This window comes from Rhinopithecus roxellana, chromosome 14 (genome assembly GCF_007565055.1).
Source record: "Rhinopithecus roxellana isolate Shanxi Qingling chromosome 14, ASM756505v1, whole genome shotgun sequence".
Lineage (NCBI taxonomy): Eukaryota > Metazoa > Chordata > Mammalia > Primates > Cercopithecidae > Rhinopithecus > Rhinopithecus roxellana.
In genome coordinates, this window is record NC_044562.1 from 62,639,881 (window position 1) to 62,662,791 (window position 22,911).

Genomic DNA, 22,911 nt, shown 5'->3' on the forward strand with positions numbered 1-22,911 from the left:
TGCATCCGCCGAGGCCACTCCCACCCTCCAACCAGCCTTCCCACCTGGTCCCCTGGCCGCGGCCCCGGGAATCACTCCCTATTCCAGCTCAGATGCCATGTCTCCAGTGACACTTCCCAGAACGCACCTACTGCCAGCACTCTCCCGAGCCCTGGCATCCTCAGGCGGCCCCGAGAACCTTCACCAATCACCAGGGAACTGCAATCATCACTTACTGTTTCTTTACTACCAGAAAGTGCTCAATGATTATTTGCTGATTTTCATTGAAAACAACTCCCCAGGAAAATTACTACAGGCACAAAGAAACATTCAATTCTTGTATGTGTTTATCTTCTTAGGTGCGAAGGGAATTTAGAAATGCCACAGTTACCTTCAGCAACAGCAGGGAACCACATCACCAACACCACAGTCTCGGAGAGGAATTACAACTCGGCACTGCTCTTTAGGAAAGCTATGGTGACTGAAGAAAAGATGGGACCGACCTGCAACCACTGTACTTGTGAGAAAGCAAGTCTCGGCAATAGGTCTCTAAAATACAATGATGTGATGTACCTAACACTGGAAAAAAGACTGGGCTCTACACTCAAGAACTTAATTCAAGGATGCAAATTAGAACTATAAAATACCTGTGCACACACAATCTTCATTTATGAATGAAGATGAAATTATAAAATATTTATCAGGTAAAACATGAACCCATATATTTGCTTCTAATAATTCTAAATTGTTTCTAAATTGTAATGGATGGATAAACAAACTTTTCTAATAATTCAGGGTATTGAAAATAGTGAATGTGCTTCTTTTACATATAAACAGTAAGATGCATTGTTTTTTCCAACATATTTCAATGTTTTCTGTATTCATACATTCAGCTCAATCTAATTTCCAATCATTTTTCATTTTCAGACCCAAGTTTCCTCCAATGTTATTATCTATGAAAAAATAGGTATGAAAACATGAATTCATGTTTTAAGCACGTCCACAGTTGATGACCCGGCCGATTTCTATGGTAGTGTTAAACCAAGAAAAATAATTTTTAAAGTCCACAGTGTCTTCGGTTTGTAAGAAACTTACCCCTGTTTATACTATAAAGCATAACTCATAAAGTGCTCGTGTATCAAAACCATGTAATTTTAAATAAATACGTTCTTTGCACCTTTCCTGTCCTCCCCACTACCACAGAATCCCTCACACAGAGAGCAAGATGAGTAACACACCAGCTTCATTCTCTCCAGTGAGCCAAAGGTGGCACCACAAATTCATTTTCCAGTGTTAATGAATTGAAGTCCACCAGCCCTTCTCACGTTCTTACTGCTCTGCAGTAGAAACCGGTTTCTGTGGCTGAACCACAGATTACCACTTGAACTTTCATTGTATCTGATCAGCAGCAAAACGAATCAGAGGAACCTAAAAAGTACCAGCGATGGGAGACCTCTCCTCTCCCTTCATGTCTTCAGACACCTGAGAGGCAAACACTGACAGCAAACCTCAAACCCCTACTTCCTATTGTGGGGGAAAAACATAGCACCTGAGCAACCCTGGAAGCCACTTGCTTTGGACAAGCACGGAGATGAAATGCTCTATTCTGCCTCCATGCCATATGCCTTCTGAGAAGACATGCCATTTTATCACCTCTTAGGAACATTAAACATGTATGTGTACTCAAAAACGGTTTATAACAGCTGTAAATGAAAAATGAGAAACTAAACGGCCTCAAAATAAATGCGTTTTTTACACTGTTTAACAATTAACATTAATGAGGAGTGACACCATACATTATGCTGAACTCGGGTGACTAAATGTGTTAGAGATATATTTTAGAAAGCAAAATATATTTTGTTACCATAAAAATAACTTTTATGTGATGGTGGCGGGGGGGAATGACAGAGCAGATGCTTATCAAAGCTGTAAGAATAACAAAATTAAAGGATCAAAAATTCATAATTAGTGTCAACGGCACAGCTTATGCCTATTAGAAATGTATTAATTAAAGTAATGTATTCATAAGGTTAGAAGCTTAATACATTTCTAAGAGGGGGAGAGAAATCTCCAAGGCCTAAAAACAAACATAAAAAATTAAGGAGTGTGAATTATCCATGTCTGCTTAAGACCAGTTTTAAACACAGACATTCCTATGCCGGATGAATCAGAACTCCTTAACTCCTACAGGTTATCAGGGCCATCCCAATTGTGGCCGTCATGACGATCACTTCCAGTTGCCTAACTGCTGGCAAACGTGTCGGGAGCTAGGCATCTTCCAAAGTTCCTACCTTGTGGAGTCTACTGAGGGTTTCGTCCGCCCCTGGCTGCTCTCTTCCCAGACGCTGTTGGCTAGCTCGTTCCCGATGGACGACATCACCTTGATGAGCTCGACTGGCCAGTCATCCAGGTCCAGAGATCGGACTCGGGACAGGTGGGTGCCAAGATTCCGGTGGATCCCTGAGCACTCGATGCACATGAGGGCTCCCAAGTTCAAACTGGCCCAGTTAGGATCTATGGGAAGAGGAACAGAATGCTAAATGCAATCAGACCATCATCTCTCATTCCAACTGTCCTTAGAAATACAAGGCCACAAATCAGTCCAACTTCACATCGACAGGCTCTTCCTAGAACCACATCCACGGCTAGAAGAAATGCTCCCTAGCCAGTGCTCAGTCCTGTTTGAGGTGTCCCAAATGACTGGCAGTTGGTAGTAGCTTCAGAACACATTTGGCTGAAGCCAAAGCCTTGGAGTTTCCCACACTAAATAATTGACAGTGTTGGTTTGGATAGAAAAGATGCACTTTCCCATACGTCACAGCAGCATTCACCTTGAGAGGGCTGACCTGTATGGGGAAAAAAACACGTGTGACTCAGCACCCACGGTGGACAGCTGCTGCTGAGGAGAAGTGCTGAGGGGCAGCCAGGTGACACCGTGACTCTGGTCATTCCCTCATTGCTACCTCTGCAGCCACTGGCACATCAAAGTTTCCAGGAGGTACACAATGGGCATGCCTGCAAATTTCAAAGATAAGAGAGAGGTACACTACAGTGCAAAAATACCGTTTTCAGTGATCTTATTTAACTATAGCTACTGAAGCAACTGCACTGTGGGCAAGTTGGCGGGCAAGGCCCTTTGGTGGGGTTATCACGCAGCGCAACCAACGCTGACTTGCAGAATGAATGGTGACAGGCTTTGGGCTGTGAAACCAGACCAAGGACTAGTGCAAGGATTGCGCAGGACAAGAAGTGGGTTCAGACAGCAGCACTGGGACCCCAGAACTGGAGCACTCACTGCGTGAAACTGGCTGGCATCATCAGAAGACCAAGAACTCAGGCCTGGGTTGACTTCATGCTAGAATCTACAGCTGATGTGCCGAGATGGGGTTGCCCTTGAGAGTCAATGGCTTTCACCGCTGTAAGTAGACACGGCTTACTCACCTGGGAATAGGCAATGTTTACTCCGGGCACACTTGAAGAGTCAACAAAAGACCAAGTAGCTCAGGTCACATTTGACTCACTAGGGAGACATCTTTTGTTTTAAATGTCAAGTGACCAGCAATAGCTTTACGCCAGTTGATCAGAAATCAGAAAACCAGTCCTTTATTTAACATCTACTGCACGTGCAAGAAGGCAGTGACAGATACCACAAGAAATGTGAGAAGAGGCTGGGTGCGGTGGCTCATGCCTGTAATTCCAGCACTTTGGGAGGCCAAGATGGGCGAGATGAGGTCAGGAGTTCGAGACCAGCATGACCAACATGGTGAAACCCTGTCTCTACTAAAATTCCAAAAAAGTTAGCTGGGCATGGTGGAGGGCACCGGTAATCCCAGCTCCTTGGGAGGCTGTGGCAGGAGAATTGCTTGAACTTGGGAGATGGAGGTTGCAGTGAGCTGAGATCCTGCCACTGCACTCCAGCCTGAGCAACAAAGCGAGACTCCTTCTAAAAAAAAAAAAAAAAAAAAAAAAAAAAAAAGAAATGCGAGAAGAGAGGTCTGTGACCTCAGAGAGGTTCTGGCTGGGAAGGGGAAACCTGTGCAACAAATGGAGAAAACCCAAGCAGAAGAGAACAGAGAAATGCAGAGACTCAATGCTAAAAAGTGTAGTCAGAACCAATGCGCAGGTGGCACAGGAAGGAAGAGAGCAGCGGGGACAGGAAGGATAGCCACATGGGGGATGCCCTGGTCTGGGGGTGTGGAGGGTGGAGGCATGGCACACAGCTGGCATGGACCCCTCCTCGCCTGTGGCTCTCCCTTTGTGTCTGCACAGCCCACCTCTCCACTGGCCCCCTCTGCTTCTGCACCTCTGGATCACTGACAACCAGGTCTCCACCTCCAGATCATGGACGCAGCACAGCCAAAGTCACCAGCCCCTTCCAGGGCTAAACCCAAAAGACTCCTGTGGCCAACATTTCACTTGGCCTCTTGTGGGCTGGTCAGTGCCCAACTCCTCCTCACAACATTGACTACTACTTTTTTTTTTGAAATAGGGTCTCTCATGGTGGCACAATCACTGCTCACTGCAGCCTTAAACTCCTGGGCTCCAGTGATCCTCCTGCCTCAGCTTCTCGAGTGGCTGGGACTATAGGTGCATACCACCATGCCTGGCTAACTTTTTACATTTTTTTTGCAGAGATGGGGTCTTGCTATGTTGCCTAGGCTGGTCTTGAACCCCTGGGCTCAAGCAATCCTCCTGCCCGGGCCTCCCAAATGTTGGGATTACAGGCATAAGCCATTGTGCTGGGCCAGTGCTAACTTCTGATACCTTTTTGGTCAACAACCTCTCTGGATTTTTTTCCCACTTTCCTGGTTGCTCTGTTGGGATCTCTTTCCCAGCTCTTCCTCCCTGACCTCAGGGCTCCTGTGGGGTCATCTCTTCCAATTCTGTAGTCTCTTTTAGGCCAACCCAACCCACACTTTAATCACCACCCAAGCACTAACACCTCTTCCTGGCTCCCGAATTATCATACACGCAACGACCACGTACATATCAGTTGGGAGAATCTCCTCGTCAACATCCACTCTGCAAATGCATTCTTCTGCCAGGTCCTTCCTGTCTCAGCTATTCAAGTGGGACCCAGGGGTCCACCTTGATTCTTCCATCATTCCCACAGCCAATCGCAAGGTTCTCAACCTCTCGTAAGTCCAACCCTTTCTTCTAGAACCTACTGCTCCGATGGGCGTCCTCACCAGTATCGCAACTGGGGTGCAAGGGGCTCCTGTCTGCGGCCTCGCCCGTCACTTCCCTGCAGACCTCTTCACACAACAGCCAGGGCCCCACTGAACACAGTAGTGCTGATCATGTCACACCACCGCTCAAAACCCAGCACCTCTCCTGCTCCCTTACGTCCCCGCATCCGGCCCACCAAGTGCTGTGGGGAAGGGTCTCACACACTGTCCCCACTCACATCTGGATCCCTACAGCCACTTGCCTAAACTCTTGCCAGAACCTCTGATTTGGTACCTATGCCCACCCCACCGCCCTCCATGCCGCTGTGGGTTACAGACACAGAAGCCACTCATGCTGGCCCCTCATTCAGACCTTCGTGCACCCGCCTCCTACCTCCCCCAAGCAGCTCCCAGGCTGTCAGGTCCAGATCTGAAGGACGACATGAACGCATGGGACACGTTCCTGTGCCTGGACTCCGAATTCTGTGAAACCCAAAATGTTGCAGGGGGCGGGGGATAAAGTGTTCCAGGGCCCCGTGCTCACCACCCTCCGCTTAGAGACAGGGAAGGCTGGGGCTGACTGAGGGGAGAACCTCGCCTCTGCTCCAGCAGAGAATGACTCATCGGAAGGGTTGGGATCTAAGCATCACCACTGCAATTTCCTTGAAAGACGTCTTAAGGCCAACTGGGACACTTTGCTGTGTCTCGGCCTGGGTGGAGAACCTCGGCCTGTGGCTGATCCCAGCCTCCTAGCACGGCCTCAGACCTCTGAACTGTCTCCTGCCCCCGACCTGGCTTCAGGCCCCGCTGGTTCCACAGCCCCAGGCCTGCCGTGCCTGTTCTCCAGGCCCCCACACCTGTGTGCGTGCCACCTGCCAGCACTGCCTTTTCACCTTTGTCCTCTGTAAGCCTCTCGCTCTCTGGGCCTCAGCTCCCCTCCTGAGAAACGAGGCTAATCATTCCCATCCTCAAGGGGCGTCAGAAGGATTAAAAGCTACGAGGCACTTAGAGCAGTGGCTGCCCCATGGGAAGTACAGTGTTAGGTGTTGGCTGTAATTACATCTGTTCCTTCACATATTCAGCCAATATTAACACACTGGCTTCTGGGGATACAGCGGTGAAGAAAATGGAGAAAAATCCCTGCCCACAGAAATGTAGGACGTAGATTCTATGCGGACAGACCAACCAGGAAAAAGTAAAAAAACTAGGCCCAGCACAGTGGCCCCCGCCTATAATCCCAGCACTTTGGGAGGCCAATGTGGGAGGATCGCTGAAGGCCAGGAGTTTAAGAACAGCCTGGGCAGCATAGTGAGACTACCTCTCCACAAAAATTTTAAAAAATCAACTCGGCATGGTGGCATGCACATATAGTCACAGCTACTCAGGAGTCTGAGGTGGGAGGATTGCTGGAGCCTAAGAGTTGAAGGCTGCAGTGAGCCATGATTATACTGCTGCAACCAAGGACAGGCCCTGAGAGGCAGCCCATCTGCTGCAGTGCTGCACTCCATCCTGGGCTATAGGGCAAGACCCCATCTCAACCCACTCCTGCCCCCACCCAAACCAGAAAAGAGCTAAGAAAATTGTACGATACACCAGAGCTAGGAAGCCCTCAGGGCAGGACAGCAGGGAGTAGGGATGTGTGTGTGTGATTTCAAACCTGGTGGTCAGGGAAGGACTAAGAGGCAACAATGGGACAGAAACCCAACGTTGCGGGACCCGAGGTTCTATTTGTGGGCCAAGCTGAAGATGAGAGCCTGGATGTGCTCCTACCGTAGGCTGTGGTGAGCTATCTGGTGGTAGTGGTGGGTACCAGTCCCCTCTTGTGTGCAGGCCTGGAGTCCACAAAGGGAAATAAGGCAGGGCAGGATTCTAGACATCAGAAAGGCCCAGGAGAGAGGGGCACCTGTGAGGTCCACGCAGCAGGGCGAGAGGGACCAGCACACAGTCAGCTCTGACCAGGGCTTCATTCACGACATGGATGGGCAGACAGAAAGCAGCAGAAAGGGTGGGCTGCCTCTCAGGGCCTGTCCATGAAGGTCAGACCTGCTGGTGAGAGCCACTGATGGTCCCAAGCCCTAGGATTCTCAGGGGCCTCAGGTGTGGACTTCCCTTGGCATGTCCCTGGCAGAAGGCAGGCAACAGGTGCCCTAAACAAAGGCCCCACTGTCCGATGGGCCTGGGACACGCTGGGATGGGCCGTGCTGAATAGGCATCTTCAGAGGCAGGACTCCCCAGAAGCACAGGTGTCCGAAGGCTGCAACTTCCTGGGAGGTGGATGCTGTTAAGAGTTTCCCAAATTCACTGGCTCTCGGAAACCCTTTATAGACAGGCACCCCCAAAGCTCCAGAAGCTCAGCGTCCACTCTGGAAACAGTGCTGTGGGATGTGCCCAGTGCACAGACAGAGGGGGCTCCTGGTGGTCTAGGGCATTAGGGGGCCAGGGAGCTGTTACCACAATTCCAAATTCCACTGCTGCATGACAATCTGCAAGCCTCAAAAGATCCTACCACTCAGACACGACTGGTGCTAACCTTTCAGAGATCAGCTTACAGATCTTTCCCCGCTAAATACCTGGAAATATCGTTAGGTTCATCCAGACTCATTGTCATGCCCCTTTTTCATTTTACAGCACAGTATGAAGTTTCTTTATCTCAGTTAAGCCCCCTACCCTCCCTTTTTTTCCCTTGAGACGAAGTCTCACTCTGTCGCCCAGGCTGGAGTGCAATGACGCGATCTTGGCTCACTGCAAACTCCGCCTCTCCAGTTCAAGTGATTCTCCTGCCTCAGCCTCCCAAGTAGCCAGGATTACAGGCATGTGCCACCATGCCCGGTTAACTTTTGTATTTTTAATAGAGATGGGGTTTCACCATGTTGGCCAGCCTGGTCTCGAACTCCTGACCTCAGATGATCCACCCACCTCAGCCTCCCAAAGTGCTGGGATTACAGGTGTGAGCCACCACGCCCAGGATCAATTAAGCCTTTTCCATGATTTTTAAAGGTAGAAAAGAGAAGACATCACCATGAACTGCATTTCAAATTGTTAAGACATTTGGGATGCTTCTGATTTTGTGCCATACAAAGCACTGTGATGAACATCTGGAAAGAGAGATCTCTGCGCCTGCCTTGCTCAGTCCCATCTGTTTAGTTCCTGGAGTGTACACCTGGAGTCAAGGGCATCCACTCTTCAAAAGCTTTTTATATCCATTTTCAAAAGGCCCCATGGAGGTGTTTACAGTTCATCATCAGTGTGGGCAGTGTACCTATCCCAGTACTTTCACCAAAATTGGGTATTTTTACTTAACACATCCTTGCCAACGTGCTACATCTTCTGAGCCTTTCCATTCTTCTCAAGGCCCTTGTTCTTGAGAAAATACAGCAGGCTGGCCAACAGCTTGGTTTGAATCCTGCTATGGGACTTGCTATTTCTGTGACCTCAGACAAATGACTTGACCCTTCAGGCTCCTCAATTCCTCCCCTTTAAGTGGGGCCCACAGCAGCAACAACTATTAGGGTTGCAGAATGAAAAGACAGCGCTTGCGAGGGTTTGGCACGGGGCTGACACAGACCACACGTTTAGCAAATGCGTGCTTGCTATCGCCTTTCTCCTGAATTGTCAAACTCTGCCTCTTCCCTTTGTCCCTGTCTATCTGCTCAGGTGGTCTTGCTCAGAACAAACTGGCCCACACCTCCCCTGCACTGGCCTCCCCTTCCCACCCCTATCCGCACTCACAAGCACAAGCTCATCTCAGACAGGACCTGCGACCTCCGATTTGCCCGGTATCACGGTCCCCGCAAGCCACGGATGGCTTTCTTTTAAAGCAACCTTCAGATGCATGGTGGAAACAACTGCAGGCATTTTCCTTAATGGATGTTCTAATATTTCTCAGATTTGTGCTTTTAAAAAAGCTCTTACTTTTAAAACTTTTTGATAGAAACATACTTCAAATAACTGCTTCTCTCTTCGAACTTCATTTCACCACACATTTGAAAGTAAAACTTAAAAATTCAAACATAAGGAGGTGCTTTAAAGAACAACCTCAAGATACTTGGAGAAGAACCCCTTCCCTCACCCGCAGGACAGACTCCTCCACAGAGGCCGTAGACGGACTTTTGATCTCTCTCCTGCCTGCTATGCCGCTGAGTGGACTCTTGGAGGGGTGCTTCCCTTCCCTTTTGTCTGGAGCAGTCCTGGGCTCCTGTCTCCCTTCCCGGCCGAGCTGACCCTGGCTGGCCTCCTCCCTGCTTTGCCTCTATTCCAGTCTGTTCAAAATGGTCTGGCCAGATCCGTCTCCCCAAGTGGAGCTCAGGGTCCATCTCCTTCCTGCTCTAAAACTCCAGTGATGTCCCTCTGCTTACACATGAAGAACAAAGCTGGCAAGTTTCACTTAGCACTCACACTCCAACTGGCTTCTACCGGTTTCCCAGCCCAAACAGCACCTCTGATCCTACAACCACCTGGAGCAGCTCTCCTCAAGCCACTCACTTTGCTCACAATGATTCCTTCGGCCCCTTCCCTGTACACACCCTGCCCGTCTCCAGAGCCCTGCTGACAGACAGCTCCTGCCTGGGTGGCAAGGCCGCTGGGTGCCCCTGATGACTCTCCCCAGCGCTTAGCTCCATGGTCAGCAGGTCGGTGCCTTGTCCAGTGCGTTTCAGGCTTCAGGATGGCAGGACCCACCACGCCATGCACGTTTGACTCCTGGGCGGCACCCAGCCTGGTACCAGCACCTCTTACCTTGTTTGAACTGGACTTCCTTCTCTTCAAAACACTACTTAACAAAAAAAAAAAATCTGAATGGAAGAAGTTTACTGAATGTCTCCAATACTGTCTCTGGGCTGGGACTGCAACAATGAAAATAAGTCCACACTCTCAATATCATGACAACAAAATGACTTTTTCAAAGGGAAAATAATAGTATGGATTAGACAACAGAAAGCATGAAATAAAACTGGGTTACTCTATGGCACAAAGCAGTACTTACAACTTGTATCAGTTCAATCAGAGGCATTAGTGGGTAATGGATTTAAGACCAAAAAAAAAAAAAAAACAAAAAAAAAAACAAAGACATAATTTGATGGTGAAACCCAGAACATATGATTATGAAATTAAAAAAACAATACCCAGAAATCTCTAGGCAGGAATGAACCAATTATATTCTATTTTTATGAAAAAAAATCAGTAAGTGATCACTGATTAATCAAAAAGTAAGCCAGCCACCATGCCTGGCTAATTTCTAATTTTTTGTAGAGATGGGGGTCTCCCTGTGTTGCCCAGGCTGGTCTTGAACTCCCGGCCTTCCTAGCCTTGGCACAGGCTGTGGGGCCGAATCCTTCGCACCCCAGGTGTGACTGCTGCTCATCGGATGCCTAAGGCAAGGAAAGACTCACAGAAACGCACCCTGCAGACAGGGGTGAGGCTTGTGTGGAAGGCGCTCTGTTAAGGTAAAATCCAAACAAAATATCTCAGTTTCCTAAAAGCAGTTAACTCTTATCTGCCAAACAGGACAGACGTGAGTTCCCTGCAACCCGGGCCTAGTGGGACCATGTGGTCTCCAGCTGCAGAGTGCCAGCCCCTGCTGCCACCGCATACACTTACTCTGGGTATCGCAGTCCACACAGTGGGAGTTCCCGCGCATGTTCCGGATCGACTGCAGGGCCATGGCCTCGCTCTGGCTCGTCAGCCGGGACTGGGCACGAGGAAGACACAAATACAAGGAGAAACGCACATCACTGATAACGTCAGGAAAAGATCAAACAGATTGGGAGCAAATGTAGGATGAGGGTAGTTTCCAAACAATCACTCCTGTTTTGATGTCTTTGGGAAAGAGCATAACTGAAGGAGACATCATCATGCACGGGGCTGGGGGGAGGGAGGAAATGTCACATTTTAACACTCAGCAGCTAAGAGGGACTCTGCCAGAAATGAGCAAAGAGGAGAGCTCTGGATCATCTGTGAATAAACATGGACCATGGTCACCTCGAGAAGGTAAATGGGTAACCTTCTGGGCAGCAGCCACATGTCTACTTGATATGAAGAATGAGAAAGAAATAATCCGTTTATAAGCCCAGGGTTAGGGCTTCATCAGCACTGTAAGACATATCTCATGGTTTCTTGTCAGAAAACCCCATCCATACCACACATCACCCTGGGAGATGCACCTGTCATCTGAAGACCCTCAGTTGCCACAGTGACAAAGCCACTCACCAAGGTGGGGACAGGGATGAACATGAGCATAGCTGGGGGTGCTGATTCTTAACCTTACACTTGATGGCTTGCTTTATTTATTTATTTATTTATTTATTATTTATTTATTAAGCCAGCGTCTCTGTGGCTGAAGCTGGGGTGCAGTGGCACGATCATAGCTCACTGCAGCCTTGAACTCCTGGGCTCAAGTGATCCTCCTGCCTCAGCCTCCTATAGTGTTGAGATTACAGGTGTGAGCCACTGCACCTACCTCTATGGTCTTCTTTAAAAAGGATTTAAAAACATATGTGCTCACTGCAGCAAGTTTAGAAAATACAGAGAGGGGAAAAAGAACATAAAGATTTATAAACAATAATATGGCCATCCATAGTTAAGCATTATTAACATTTTGATATCTGTTCTTTCAGCCTGTTGTTTAAACACATCTACATACACATACGTACTTTAAAAAGCCAGCATAATACATATTGCTGGGTAGAAACCTGCCCTTTCTAGCCTAATGACATCTGTTCATTGCTCAGTGCCATCACATAGTCTCTGACATCATCATTTTAAATGGCTGCATAGCATTCCACTTAGTGAAGACCTATTTATTAAGTTCTCTTTGATGGACATTTAAGTCACTTCCAATTTTTCTCTATCATAAACAATGCTGTAAGAACATACGATGGCTAAGTCTTGGTACACATCCATGATTATTTACTAAGAACAGATTCCTGGAAGTAGAAGTTCGAAGTGAAAGGTATGTACTGGATATGTACCTTTTTCCTCCCCTAGAGAGAGGGTCTTGCTCTGTTGCCCAGGCTGGAGTAGTGCAATCACAGCTCAATGCAGCCTTCATCTCCTGGGCTCAAGTGGCTCTTCCACCTCAGCCTCCTGAGTAGTTGGAACTACAGGTGTGAGCCATGCATCTGGCTATTTTAAAATTTGTAGAAACGGGGGGTCTCCCTACGTTGCCCAGGCTGGTTTCAAACTCTTGGCCTCAAGTGATCTTTCCACCTTAGCCTCCCAAAGCACTAGGAGTACAGGCGTGAATCATCGTATCTGGCTGCTATGTACAGTTTTTAAGGCTTATTAAATATGCATTTAATATCACAGTTAAAGCAAAAATTGATCTATTTCAGAGGATAGTTAAAATAAGCTTGATTTTTGTGTAAGAATTTTTCATAAATTGAAACATCTCATGTCAAATTGATGTGAAACAATATATTCCTTGCTACATAATAATAAATTGTAATGTATTAATTACTACTGTCTAATTAGCATCATGCATTATTGAATTTTAATTCCCTTTGGTTAGATACCCAAGTATTCAAAATATGTTTAAACAGTTTACACTGGCATCTGGAATGCACATGTGTGATCACACACACACACACACGGATGTGCTTCTCTCTCTCTGTGTACATGTATCACTTCTGTAGTTGGTTTGTCTTGTCTCTGTCTGTCTGTCTAGCTATGCCTATACTTGTATCAGCTTCAATTATCCACTGGCAGGTAAAACATTATAAAGCTGGTGGTCAACTGGGCCTGTGTTTTTGCCCTCCTGCCACTCCTTGTGGACAGTATTTCCATGTTTTATGCCCTCACACCTGTTCAACCAATGCCCAAGATGACCAGCTGTGAGTTGGCCACCTTTGGTTGCTCAATGCATTCTCCTCCCAAGGGAGCAATTCCCTGGAGCACAGGTGCCTAGTGGGGGCCAAGGGGCAGCATTCTAAAGGCTTGCGTGTGCATCGGCTGAGACACGAGCAGGGAGGAGCCTGGCAAGGTGTGGAATGGGAAAGGCTGCCACCATCCCAGATCTTCCTGAATTAGGTCGAGGTGGCATGGGCTCAGAGTCTGCCGTGAGAGACTGTGATTCTCCCATGAAGGCGGGAATCTGTGCCTCTGTTTGGTAACACATTCTGCCTCCCCGCCTTCCTTCTCAGAATGAGCTGCCCACGCTTGGAGGATGCGGCGTGCTGTTGCTCCCCATCGAGGTGGCCCCAAAGCACCCTGTGCTCGTTTCAGGAGGCATATCGTGGATGCATGTGGACGTGACCCAGTAAAGCCAGGGTGCATGGAATGAAAGGCAGTGGTTCTCCCCACCTTGGGTATAAAACATCTTTTAAAAAGGGAAGCAAATTACATTATAATAATAATGACTGTGGTCTGGTTTACCCTGGTTAAAGAGGGTAATAAAATAAGACACTTTATCTTTCTGAAAGACAGACTCTCTTTTTAGTGACAAAGCTGCACATAAATCATTGGCAGAAATTTCTTTAAATGGTTACAAATGAAACTGCAGGTCGGTGGGTAACGTCCTGTCTCTTAGTTTCTAGTTGAACATAGTCTGAAATATCAAAATGCTCTCCAAAAGTCTATAGCGCCCCAACAAAGAGGTTCAAGAGAACCAAACATGAAAATAATGACATGGAAGCAATCCTTGACGGGAAAAAGGACTTTTGCAGAAGGAATATCACTGGGCAGTAGTCTAGAGAACACAGGTTAAGCCAGGTGCAGTAGCTCATGCCTGGAATCCCAGCACTCTGGGCATCTGAGGCAGGTGGATCACTTGAGCCCAAGAGTTTGAGACCAGCCTGGGCAACATGATGAAACCCCACCTCCACAAAGAATATATATTAAATCAATAAATATATAAATAAATAAGCAAGCAAGCCAGGCATGGTGGCACATGCCTGTAGTCCCAGCTACTTAGGAGGCTGAGGTGGGAGGAATGCTTGAGCTTGGAGATTGCAGTGAGCTGAGATTGTGCCACTGTACTCCAGCCTAGGTGACAGACAGACTCTCTCCAGAGAAAAAAAAGAGAGAAAAAAAATATAGGTTAAAATCTTTTTTCTTTTTTAGCTAAATAACTACAAAAACCAAATTGCCTCTAATTTTTTTTTTAATATAGAAAAGAGCTGCAACACTACCTCTAATTATTGAATAAAACACATACCAGGCTTTATCAGTTTAGATAACCGAAACTTTATCTTCCCAAGCTCCCTGCACGCTCATATAGACCCTGTACTTTTCATTTATGTCCCTAACAAGAGATGGTTTTCCAACTTGATATCAATTTGAATTCTGGGCATTATGAGAACAGTGCATCTTTAAGTCCATCTCTTTTTTTCTGAGCGTATTCTGTCCAAAACAAAAATAAATGTGGACCCAGAAGCCATAAGAGTCCAAAAGATTCCCTCTGGGATTGGCTAAGAGAGTGAAGATTTAACCTTGGCTCTTCTGCCAGGGAAGCATGGTCAGGCTGGAACACTCACATATGACGGTTATGGACACAGGTGTTTCTGATCGTTTTAGTTATTGAGCTTTCTGCTCACAAAGAATAGCTAGGTCCTGTCATTCACACCAGTCCTCTATTTTCCCCTCCGTGGGGCATTACTTGGGGCTCGCGTTCCCCGAGCAGCCGCAGCCCTGGTTTTGGGCAGCCTGGGGCCTCACCTTGTTCTTGCTGCTCTCGCACGACTGCAGGCTGGCCAGGATCTGGCTCTCGATGGCTTGGACCCAGGCATCCCGCTCCTCATATGTCGTGGCTTCAAAGTGCCACGTTTGGCCAGTGAGGGACACAATGATAAACTCAAAGTTTTCTTCTTGTTCTGAAACACAGAGTGTGGGATGAAGAGTTTAGCTTTCACGAGACAGCAGTCCCCCTGCTGGCCCTCTGTCATAGAAGTGCCTCTGGGTTCAGCTGCCCCTGCACGGGCTGGTGACGCACACAGCACTGGACAACCACAGCAGCGGAGATCTGAATCTATGCACCTCCCAGCACTCCAGACATGGTTCCTAAGGCCAGCATGGCTTAGCCAGGTTTCAACCAAGGCTCAGGGGACAAGGCCTGATGAAATTGACGAGTGATGTCAGTGTCTCTGTGTGGTGCACACACAAAACAACTTACGAGAATAACTATGTAACTCATGGCTGACCATCCTTATCTGTGGGATGAAAATTAAGTTAGGGCCGCTAACCTCCGGATGCAGGGTTAATTTCTACCAAGCACTCGCATAGATCCACAGACATTCCATGGAAAGAGGAACGTGGGAAGGTTTCTGTTCTTTTATGGCAGAGGACCTGTTGCCAGTGGGAGAGGCATCAATTCCCGTGTTTCATTTGGGCAGAGTGTGTGGGATCCCGCGCGCCTTAGGAGGATCTCAGCTGAGACAGGCCCCAGACTTGGTAGCCACTCTGGGGCCGTGACTGGAATGGGAAGAAAGGAACTTGGGGCTACCCCTGCAACCCCACCTGCCACATCTGAGTCTTTGGGCAAATTCCTTGACTCTTCGAGGTTCATTTTTTCTAACCCATAAAATGAAGGCAAAGGGCCCCGACTGTCTAGTGCTTTTCTGCTAGCTCCATGAAGTGTACAGACCCACGTGGACGTGGGGCCTGGTCCATGCGAGACACTCCACAGATTCATGCCGGCCTCTGTTCATGATTCCTGTCCCCACTCCCAGCCCCCAAGTCCCTGCCAAAGGAGGAGGCACCACTGGCAAAGAGCATAACTAATTACAGACAAGCATGAATAATTTTTTTTGAGATGGGGTCCCACTTTGTGGTCCAAGCTGGAGTGCTGTAGTACGATCACAGCTCACTACATCTTCCACCTCCCAGGTTCAAGCGAGCCTCCTGCCTTTGCCTCCTGAGACCCTAGGCTAGTCTCAAACTCCTGAACTCAAGTGATCCTCACTCCTTGGCCTCCCAAAGTGCTGAGTGACAAGTGTGAGCCACTGCATCAGACCCTCATTAAGAAATCTTCAGCTGGGATTTCAGACGCAACACCTCATTTGACTCAAGTTTCCAGGCCCTGGCCTGTGAACTAGCTGCATTAGAATCCCCTGGCAAGCAACTATTATTGGTACTGACTTTCATCTACCTGTCTGCCAACTACTTTACTTATCTCCGTCCCCAGCCCGTGGCCATTGGGCTGGCTCATGTCTACTGCACGGACCTCTGACCTTTCAGACTCTTGGTCCCTGTAGCCCAGCTTCTAAGCACGGCTTACTGCCCTTACCTAGGCTGGCTCTCCCAGGCCCTTCCTGGGACATAAGGATGTGCCACCCCACTCGCCCTTTCCCCACTCCTTTCTGGCTGGGTGGACGTGCAGCCCTCTTTATGGCTGAGATCCCTTCCACCTGAACAGCTCACTGATGCCACCAAGCCCCAGTCCCAGGGTGTGGGGACAGCGCCCAGCCAGAGAGGGCCCATGGCCTCCACCAGCCCCTCAAAGGTCTGTGACTCCCCTAGGTGCTGACAGCCACTGTGCCCCGGGCATATTCTGGGGGACTGCAGGAAAGTGCTGTGATGTGGGTGCTGAGTGGAGGTTGGGCCTGAGGTCCTGGCTGGTTAGTCCCCCTTGGGGTGTTGGCACTGAGGCCCACCCCATCTGTGAAAGGGACTGATCTGGGCTGGAGTGGGAGGGGAGAGAAAAGTCTTCACAGGAAGTTCTCGGCTGGCCCATACGGTATGTGGGTGTCCTTTGTGCTCTCAATCACCCTGGTTCCTGATTTCTGGAGAGCTGGTGACAAGAGGTCAGGATGAGAGGGTCTGGTCGCTCAGGAATGTTATCCCAATCTACTGGGCTCTTGAATTTGAAGAACAAATGATCCCCCCACCACCTGTGTATTGATGCAGATGTAAACACTCCACCTGCTGTGGAAAGGAGGGTGGGGGAGGAAGGTGGGGGTCGGGGTGTCTGCAGGTCATGCCTTCAGTAATGACCTTAAACACTCAGGGACTTGGGAGTTTTCATTAAAAAAAAAAAAAAAAATCATTGTAACTGTAAGTTTCACATAGGTTTCACCATGGCTGACTTACAATGATACCATGCAATTACTGGCTGAGCCACTGCCTCTGTGGGTCTTGGTCCAGCTTCTTGATCCATGGGCTTTTATGTCCTAGTACTATGAATTACAATATTTTCCTTACAGATTCTCATAGGATAGTGCCCTAATTCATGTATGTTATGCAAAACTCCCCTAGTGAACAGATAGGTAAGGTAAGAAAAACTACGTAACTCACAGTTAGGTCATAAGGAACACTTGGTAATTCATGGGTGGGATGTGACAATTTTTCATTAGGAGATCAACTCAACAGGCTCACACTTTGTTTAATCTGTGAAATTCAAATACACGTATCAAAGCTCCCTCTGATCAGTGTTTATTGGATCTTCTAGTGAAAAAAATTACAACCATTAGCTTCCCAGTTAAATTTCTGCACAACTGGTCCCCTGTAAAGCTTTCCTGTTCAAATGTGTGGCTCCAGTCAGTCATGAGCTACAGTCACTGGAACAAAGGCCAAGAGCTGAACTTGCATTACACTGTACAGGTGCAGGTCTCGGTCACTGTGGTCCTTAGCTGCCCTCCCCCACATGCTAGGCACTGGGCTGGGTGGAAGGGATTCCAGCATGCAGAAGCCTGTGCCCTCTAAACGTTTCTACATGGTGAGGACGGGCACACACAAGCAGGCAGATGACTGAACACAAAGTGATAAAAACAATGCAAATCTGAAGGAAGTTCCACGGGAACATCTCTATTTTTTGCCTCATCTCAATGCAGTAGCTGCTATCTGGTATCTTGCACTGGAATACTCTCAGTATCTCATGCAAAGACAAAACTTGCAAATTAAATTGCTAAAGCACAGTTTGGCTCTGCCCGATTAATTATGTAAACAAAATTTACCTATGCATGCAAACTCTACTTAGAGGAACAAATATATGTAAGTGTTCACAGGAACATCAGAACCCATTTCGAGCCTAATATCCAAATGTGCTCCCTACAGTGCCTGTTCTACGGCTTCATCACTCACTCTATTTATTTATTTATTTTTCGAGACAGAGTTTTGCTCTTGTCTCCCAGGCTGGAGTGCAATGGCGTGATCTCAGCTCACTGCAACCTCCGCCTCTCGGGTTCAAGCGATTCTCCTGCCTCAGCCTCCTGAGTAGATGGGATTACAGGTGGGTGCTACTACACCTAGTGAATTTTGTATTTTTAGTAGAGATGGGTTTCTCCATGTTGGCCAGGCTGGTCTTGAACTCCTGACCTCAGGTGATCCGCCCACCTTGGTCTCCCAAAGTGCTGGGATTACAGGCATGAGTCACTGCACCTGGCCGAACATTCACTTTAACAATCTATCCCACCACCTGTCTTCTCCTTATACTGGACACAAGTAAGTTCCCTTTTCTAGTATCTTCTATGTCACTCAATATTTCTGTGTCTCCTTTCAGCTCCTGGTCCTTTCTTCCCCCATCTCTCTGCATCCTTTACCTGGTCCCCTCATACCTTCTTGCGGACCTGGATTTGATATGGTTTCCTCACTCTCTTGCAAACCTGATGTCCCCCTTCTACAGACCTCCTGCCCTCCCTTCCTGATCTCACTCCATCCTTGAGAGAGATCATCACCTCTTTTCATCCTTCACTCGCACAGTCTGCAAAGCAGACACGTGTATGCATGCATCCAGCTCTTTACCACACTGTGTTTTCTAATAATGCTTCCCCATCATCCACCCTATTGAAACCTCACTTTATAAGATTACAAATCAAGGAACAGCCAGGGGTCATGGGCTGTGCTCAGTCTTCTTTCTCACTGACTCCCCTCTTTTTGGAGCACCTTACGGGGCTGATAGGCACCACCATCTTGCAGTATTTTCCCCGTTGGTCTTCTGAGATGCTTGATCACCCTGAAGACTCACCCAGATGTGAGCAAGGCATTTATCAGGGTGAATGAAAGAGATGTGAATAGAGTTACATGGATTCACAACTAAGGGGTACTAAGTAGCATAAACTAGTAGGAGGTCTGCAGCGGTCAACCATGGAACTTTTACCTCTGTCTTGCCTCATTCAATATTCATTATGTTTTATCAATGACTTGGATAAAGACATATAAAGTCTGCTTACCAAATTTTGAAAGCAAAGAGTTTTGGGGGATAACAGATAAACTAAAGTTTTATTCCCATCCCTAGGGTCTAAAAAGAGGAGGATCTGTGAGCTGAACTGACAACTCAAATGGTCAAATGCATGACTAGAATTCCTTCCCTTGGACCCCAACAGCAAAAGAGGTTTTGGGGGAAGATTTTGCTTCCTAACTACAAATATGAACAGGCTGAAGGACTGCAGTGAACAGCAAGCCCATAATGGGGCTCCCGATGAAAGTGAAGGCTGTGAGTGTGTCATCCACAATGGTGAGGAGGTGGTCCTGTCTCCATCACTCAGGGTGGTAGCCAGCAGGCACCACAGTAAGAGCCTAATGCCAGGGACTGCTCACTGGGGACTCTGAGCACAGGGGACTTCTGTCTGATGGAAGAGGGATGACACCTGTTTTGGGTGCCCTGGAGTCAACCTAGGACAGAAAAAAATGATGGAGACCCTGCAAGTGGAAGATTCTTTCCCCCTCACAACTATCCACAGATGGAGCTTATGGGTTCTGCTCCCTTGGGAGTTTCAGGCCCTTGAATGTGGCCCTTTCAGAGGGAGAATGGTGGGAATTCAGCATCTCATAGGTGATTGGGAGGGCCCTAGCTGAGAACTATCTTGCATCTGTGTTCTCAATGCAGGCAGCTCTGAGCAGCTGCAGGGAGTTCTGTGTTGAGATCTCCAAGGCTGGCTCCAGGCTCCTGGAGAAGGATCTGTGATTAGCTAGCAATGTCTACCCCAGGGCAAGGAGGGGGGTGCCCGTGGCGTGCCTGCCATCTTCTCACTGTGTAACTATAGTTCTCTTTCCAGCTTTCTGATCACTGCTTCTCTTTCTCCTCCCTGGTTCCTCTGCATGTGGCCTTTAGTAAAGGCAAACTTCAAGTTTAGTTAATGTTCCTCCTTCCTCCTCCCTTCTTCTTAAGGGTTCCTTTCCTTCCGAAGCTCAGTCACTTCCTACAGACATGTACAGTTCATATATACATATATACACACATATATACATACACACATATATATCTAATTCATATATCTAATCGGTTTTAGATTTTTAAATGCCCATGGATTGTTTCTCAAATACTTTGTCCTCATTATCAAATTTAACATGCATCACATAGATTTGCTAGAATTTTCAAATGCTCCTCTTGGGGCTCTGTATTTCTCTTAATGATTACAATGCTATTCTAATCATAAAATCTCAAAATTACCTGGATTCCTCCCTCTCCCTCTTCCTACTGCCATCTCATCAGTCACAGCCCTGCTTAGCAATATCCGCCAATCTGTACTCTTCCACGTCCTTCCACTTTCAGCCCTTGCCTGACTGTTAATTGGCTCTGGCCCAGCTTTAACCCTTCTCTGAGTTTACCGTGTAGGAAGTTTGTGCAGTTGCTCCCTCCCCAACACTTAAGCACTTCTCCCTTGTTCCTGGGGCCTGGCTTCTCTTCCAAGCTGATTGCTTCACAACACAGCAGTCCACAGTGACGCCTGATCTCCAAGAGGACCCTCCTTCTCCCTCCCCAAATCAGATACACAAGCTGAAACTAGAACTGTGAGCCTAAAGTGCTAAAAACCTGCAAAAGTGAAGGCTACCCTGAAAGGCAAACACCTTTGGTAGCACAACAGATAAGGTCCTAAGACAGGAAACACAAACCCAGGGTCTGGCACCCGGCAATCCTGCAAGGACAGGAGCCGGGAAGCCCCAGGTCTCAGAACTCCCTTGGCTTCTGGTGTCTTCTCTACAGAAAAGCTTCCCATGGACGGAGACCAATTACACCTGAACTCAAAACCAGAGGTCACCCAACACACTGCAAACAAGACAGCAGATTTAGATCCAAAGCATTACTGATACAGGCCGGGCACAGTGGCTCACGCCTGTAATCCCAGCACTTTGGGAGGCTGAGGCTGGTGGATCACCTAAGGTGTCAGGAGTTCAAGACCAGCCTGGTCAGCATGGTGAAACCCCATCACTAGAGACAGATTGCTCTTAACCAAATATCAAGACGGATCACAGACTTGTTAAGAGTAACAGTCAGAGTCGTGCGAGTGTGGAATAATATCCTCAAGGGAAAATAACAGTGTAGACATGAGACTCAGGAAAATTCTTGAGATTCACTCTGAAGAACAAGAGTGAAATACAGGCCAGGTGCAGGGGATCGCGTCTGCCATCTCAGCACTTTGGGATGTGAGGTGGGAGAATCACTTAAGCCCAGGAGTTCAAGACTGGTCTGGGCAACATAGTGAGACCTCATCTCTACAAAAAATTTGAAAATTAGCCAGGCATGGTGGCTTGTACCTGTAGCCCCAGCTACTTGGGAGGCTGAGGTGGGAGGATCACTTGAGCCTGGGAGATGGAGGCTGCAGTGAGCTGTGATCACACCACTGTACTCCAGCCTGGGTCACAGAGTGAGACTCTATGAAAGAAAAAAACAGAAAAGAAAAGAGCAGAGAAGAAAAGAAAGGAGGAGAAAAGAAAGGGAAAGAGAAAAGAAAAAGAAAGAAAAAACAAAATATAATTTTTCTGCAAAAAACCCCAAAAGTGCTTATTACCAATAGACGTCCACTAGGGAAATTACTAAATGATATATTTCAGGGACAGGCACAGTGGCTCACGCCTGTAATCCCAACACTTTGGGAGGCTGAGGCAGGCGGATGATCTGAGGTCAGGAGTTCAAGACCTGCCGGGCCAACATAGCGAAACCCTGTCTCTACTAAAATACCAAAAAAACAAACAAACTAACAAAAAAAATTGGCTGGGCATGGTGGCAGGCACCTGCAATACCAGCTACTTGGGAGGCTGAGAAAGGAGAATCACTTGAACCTGGGAAGCGGAGGTTGCAGTGAGCTGAGATCACGCCACTGAACTCCAGCCTGGGTGACAAAGCAAGACTTCATCTCGGAAAAAAAAAAAAGATGTACTTCAGGAAGATCCTAGAAGGCAGGTTTGTGAAAGACATGTTGATGAGCAAAGGAACTGATAAATACGTAAAAAAAAAAAAAAAAATCTAAATAAAAACAATACTAAGACTGCTAATGACAATGCCTACCATGGGAAAAGTCAAAATGCTGGAGAACGTGAGAGTGGCGGTGAGGACATGGGAGTTAGGATGTCACAGGGGCCTTGGACTGCTCTCCTGGGGAAGGTTAAGGACTCACTTCACATGTTGGTAAATTAAGTCTATGTGGTAAACTTCTGCAAGAAAAGAAGTAGAATGTGCAATTTTTCAACCAGAAGAAAGAAAAAAAAAAATAAAGAGAAAGAAGCATGATTAAAACTTCTTAGTCAACGAGGAATAGAAGAGAACTCCCTTACCTTGGACAGAGATGATCTCTCCCTAAACCCACAGTGTCACTAATCCTAAGGGTGAGATGTCAGAAACACACCTTTGAACACTCAGTTACAGGATGCTCAAGACAAGGACACCCACTGTAACTGCTTTTTTTCATCCCTGCTACCCGGTGTAGCAAGACAAAAATAAGGAAATATAAGACTGAGATATTGGAAAGGAAGATAAAGACATTCACAAGGTATATGACTGTCTTCATAGAAAACCCCAAATCACCTACAAATTATTAAAAACCTAACAGCAGTTGGCAAATGGGCAAGATATAAGATGAATACAAAAATATTAATCGCATTTCTGTACACTAGCAAACAC

General features: G+C 47.4%; 1 protein-coding gene across 7 annotated transcripts in view; it reads right to left on the reverse strand.

Moving 5' to 3' along the window:
* The window catches only part of AGAP1 (ArfGAP with GTPase domain, ankyrin repeat and PH domain 1), a 650,028-nt gene that overhangs the window by 85,625 nt on the left and 541,492 nt on the right, over positions 1–22,911 (reverse strand). For all 7 annotated transcript variants that reach the window (XM_010364388.2, XM_010364387.2, XM_030916436.1 and 4 more), the window contains 3 exons: positions 14,796–14,950; positions 10,743–10,833; positions 2,271–2,493 (listed from right to left, as the gene is read on the reverse strand). In XM_010364388.2, the coding sequence (XP_010362690.1) occupies positions 2,271–2,493; positions 10,743–10,833; positions 14,796–14,950 (469 nt within the window). The remainder of the gene's footprint in view (positions 1–2,270; positions 2,494–10,742; positions 10,834–14,795; positions 14,951–22,911) is intronic.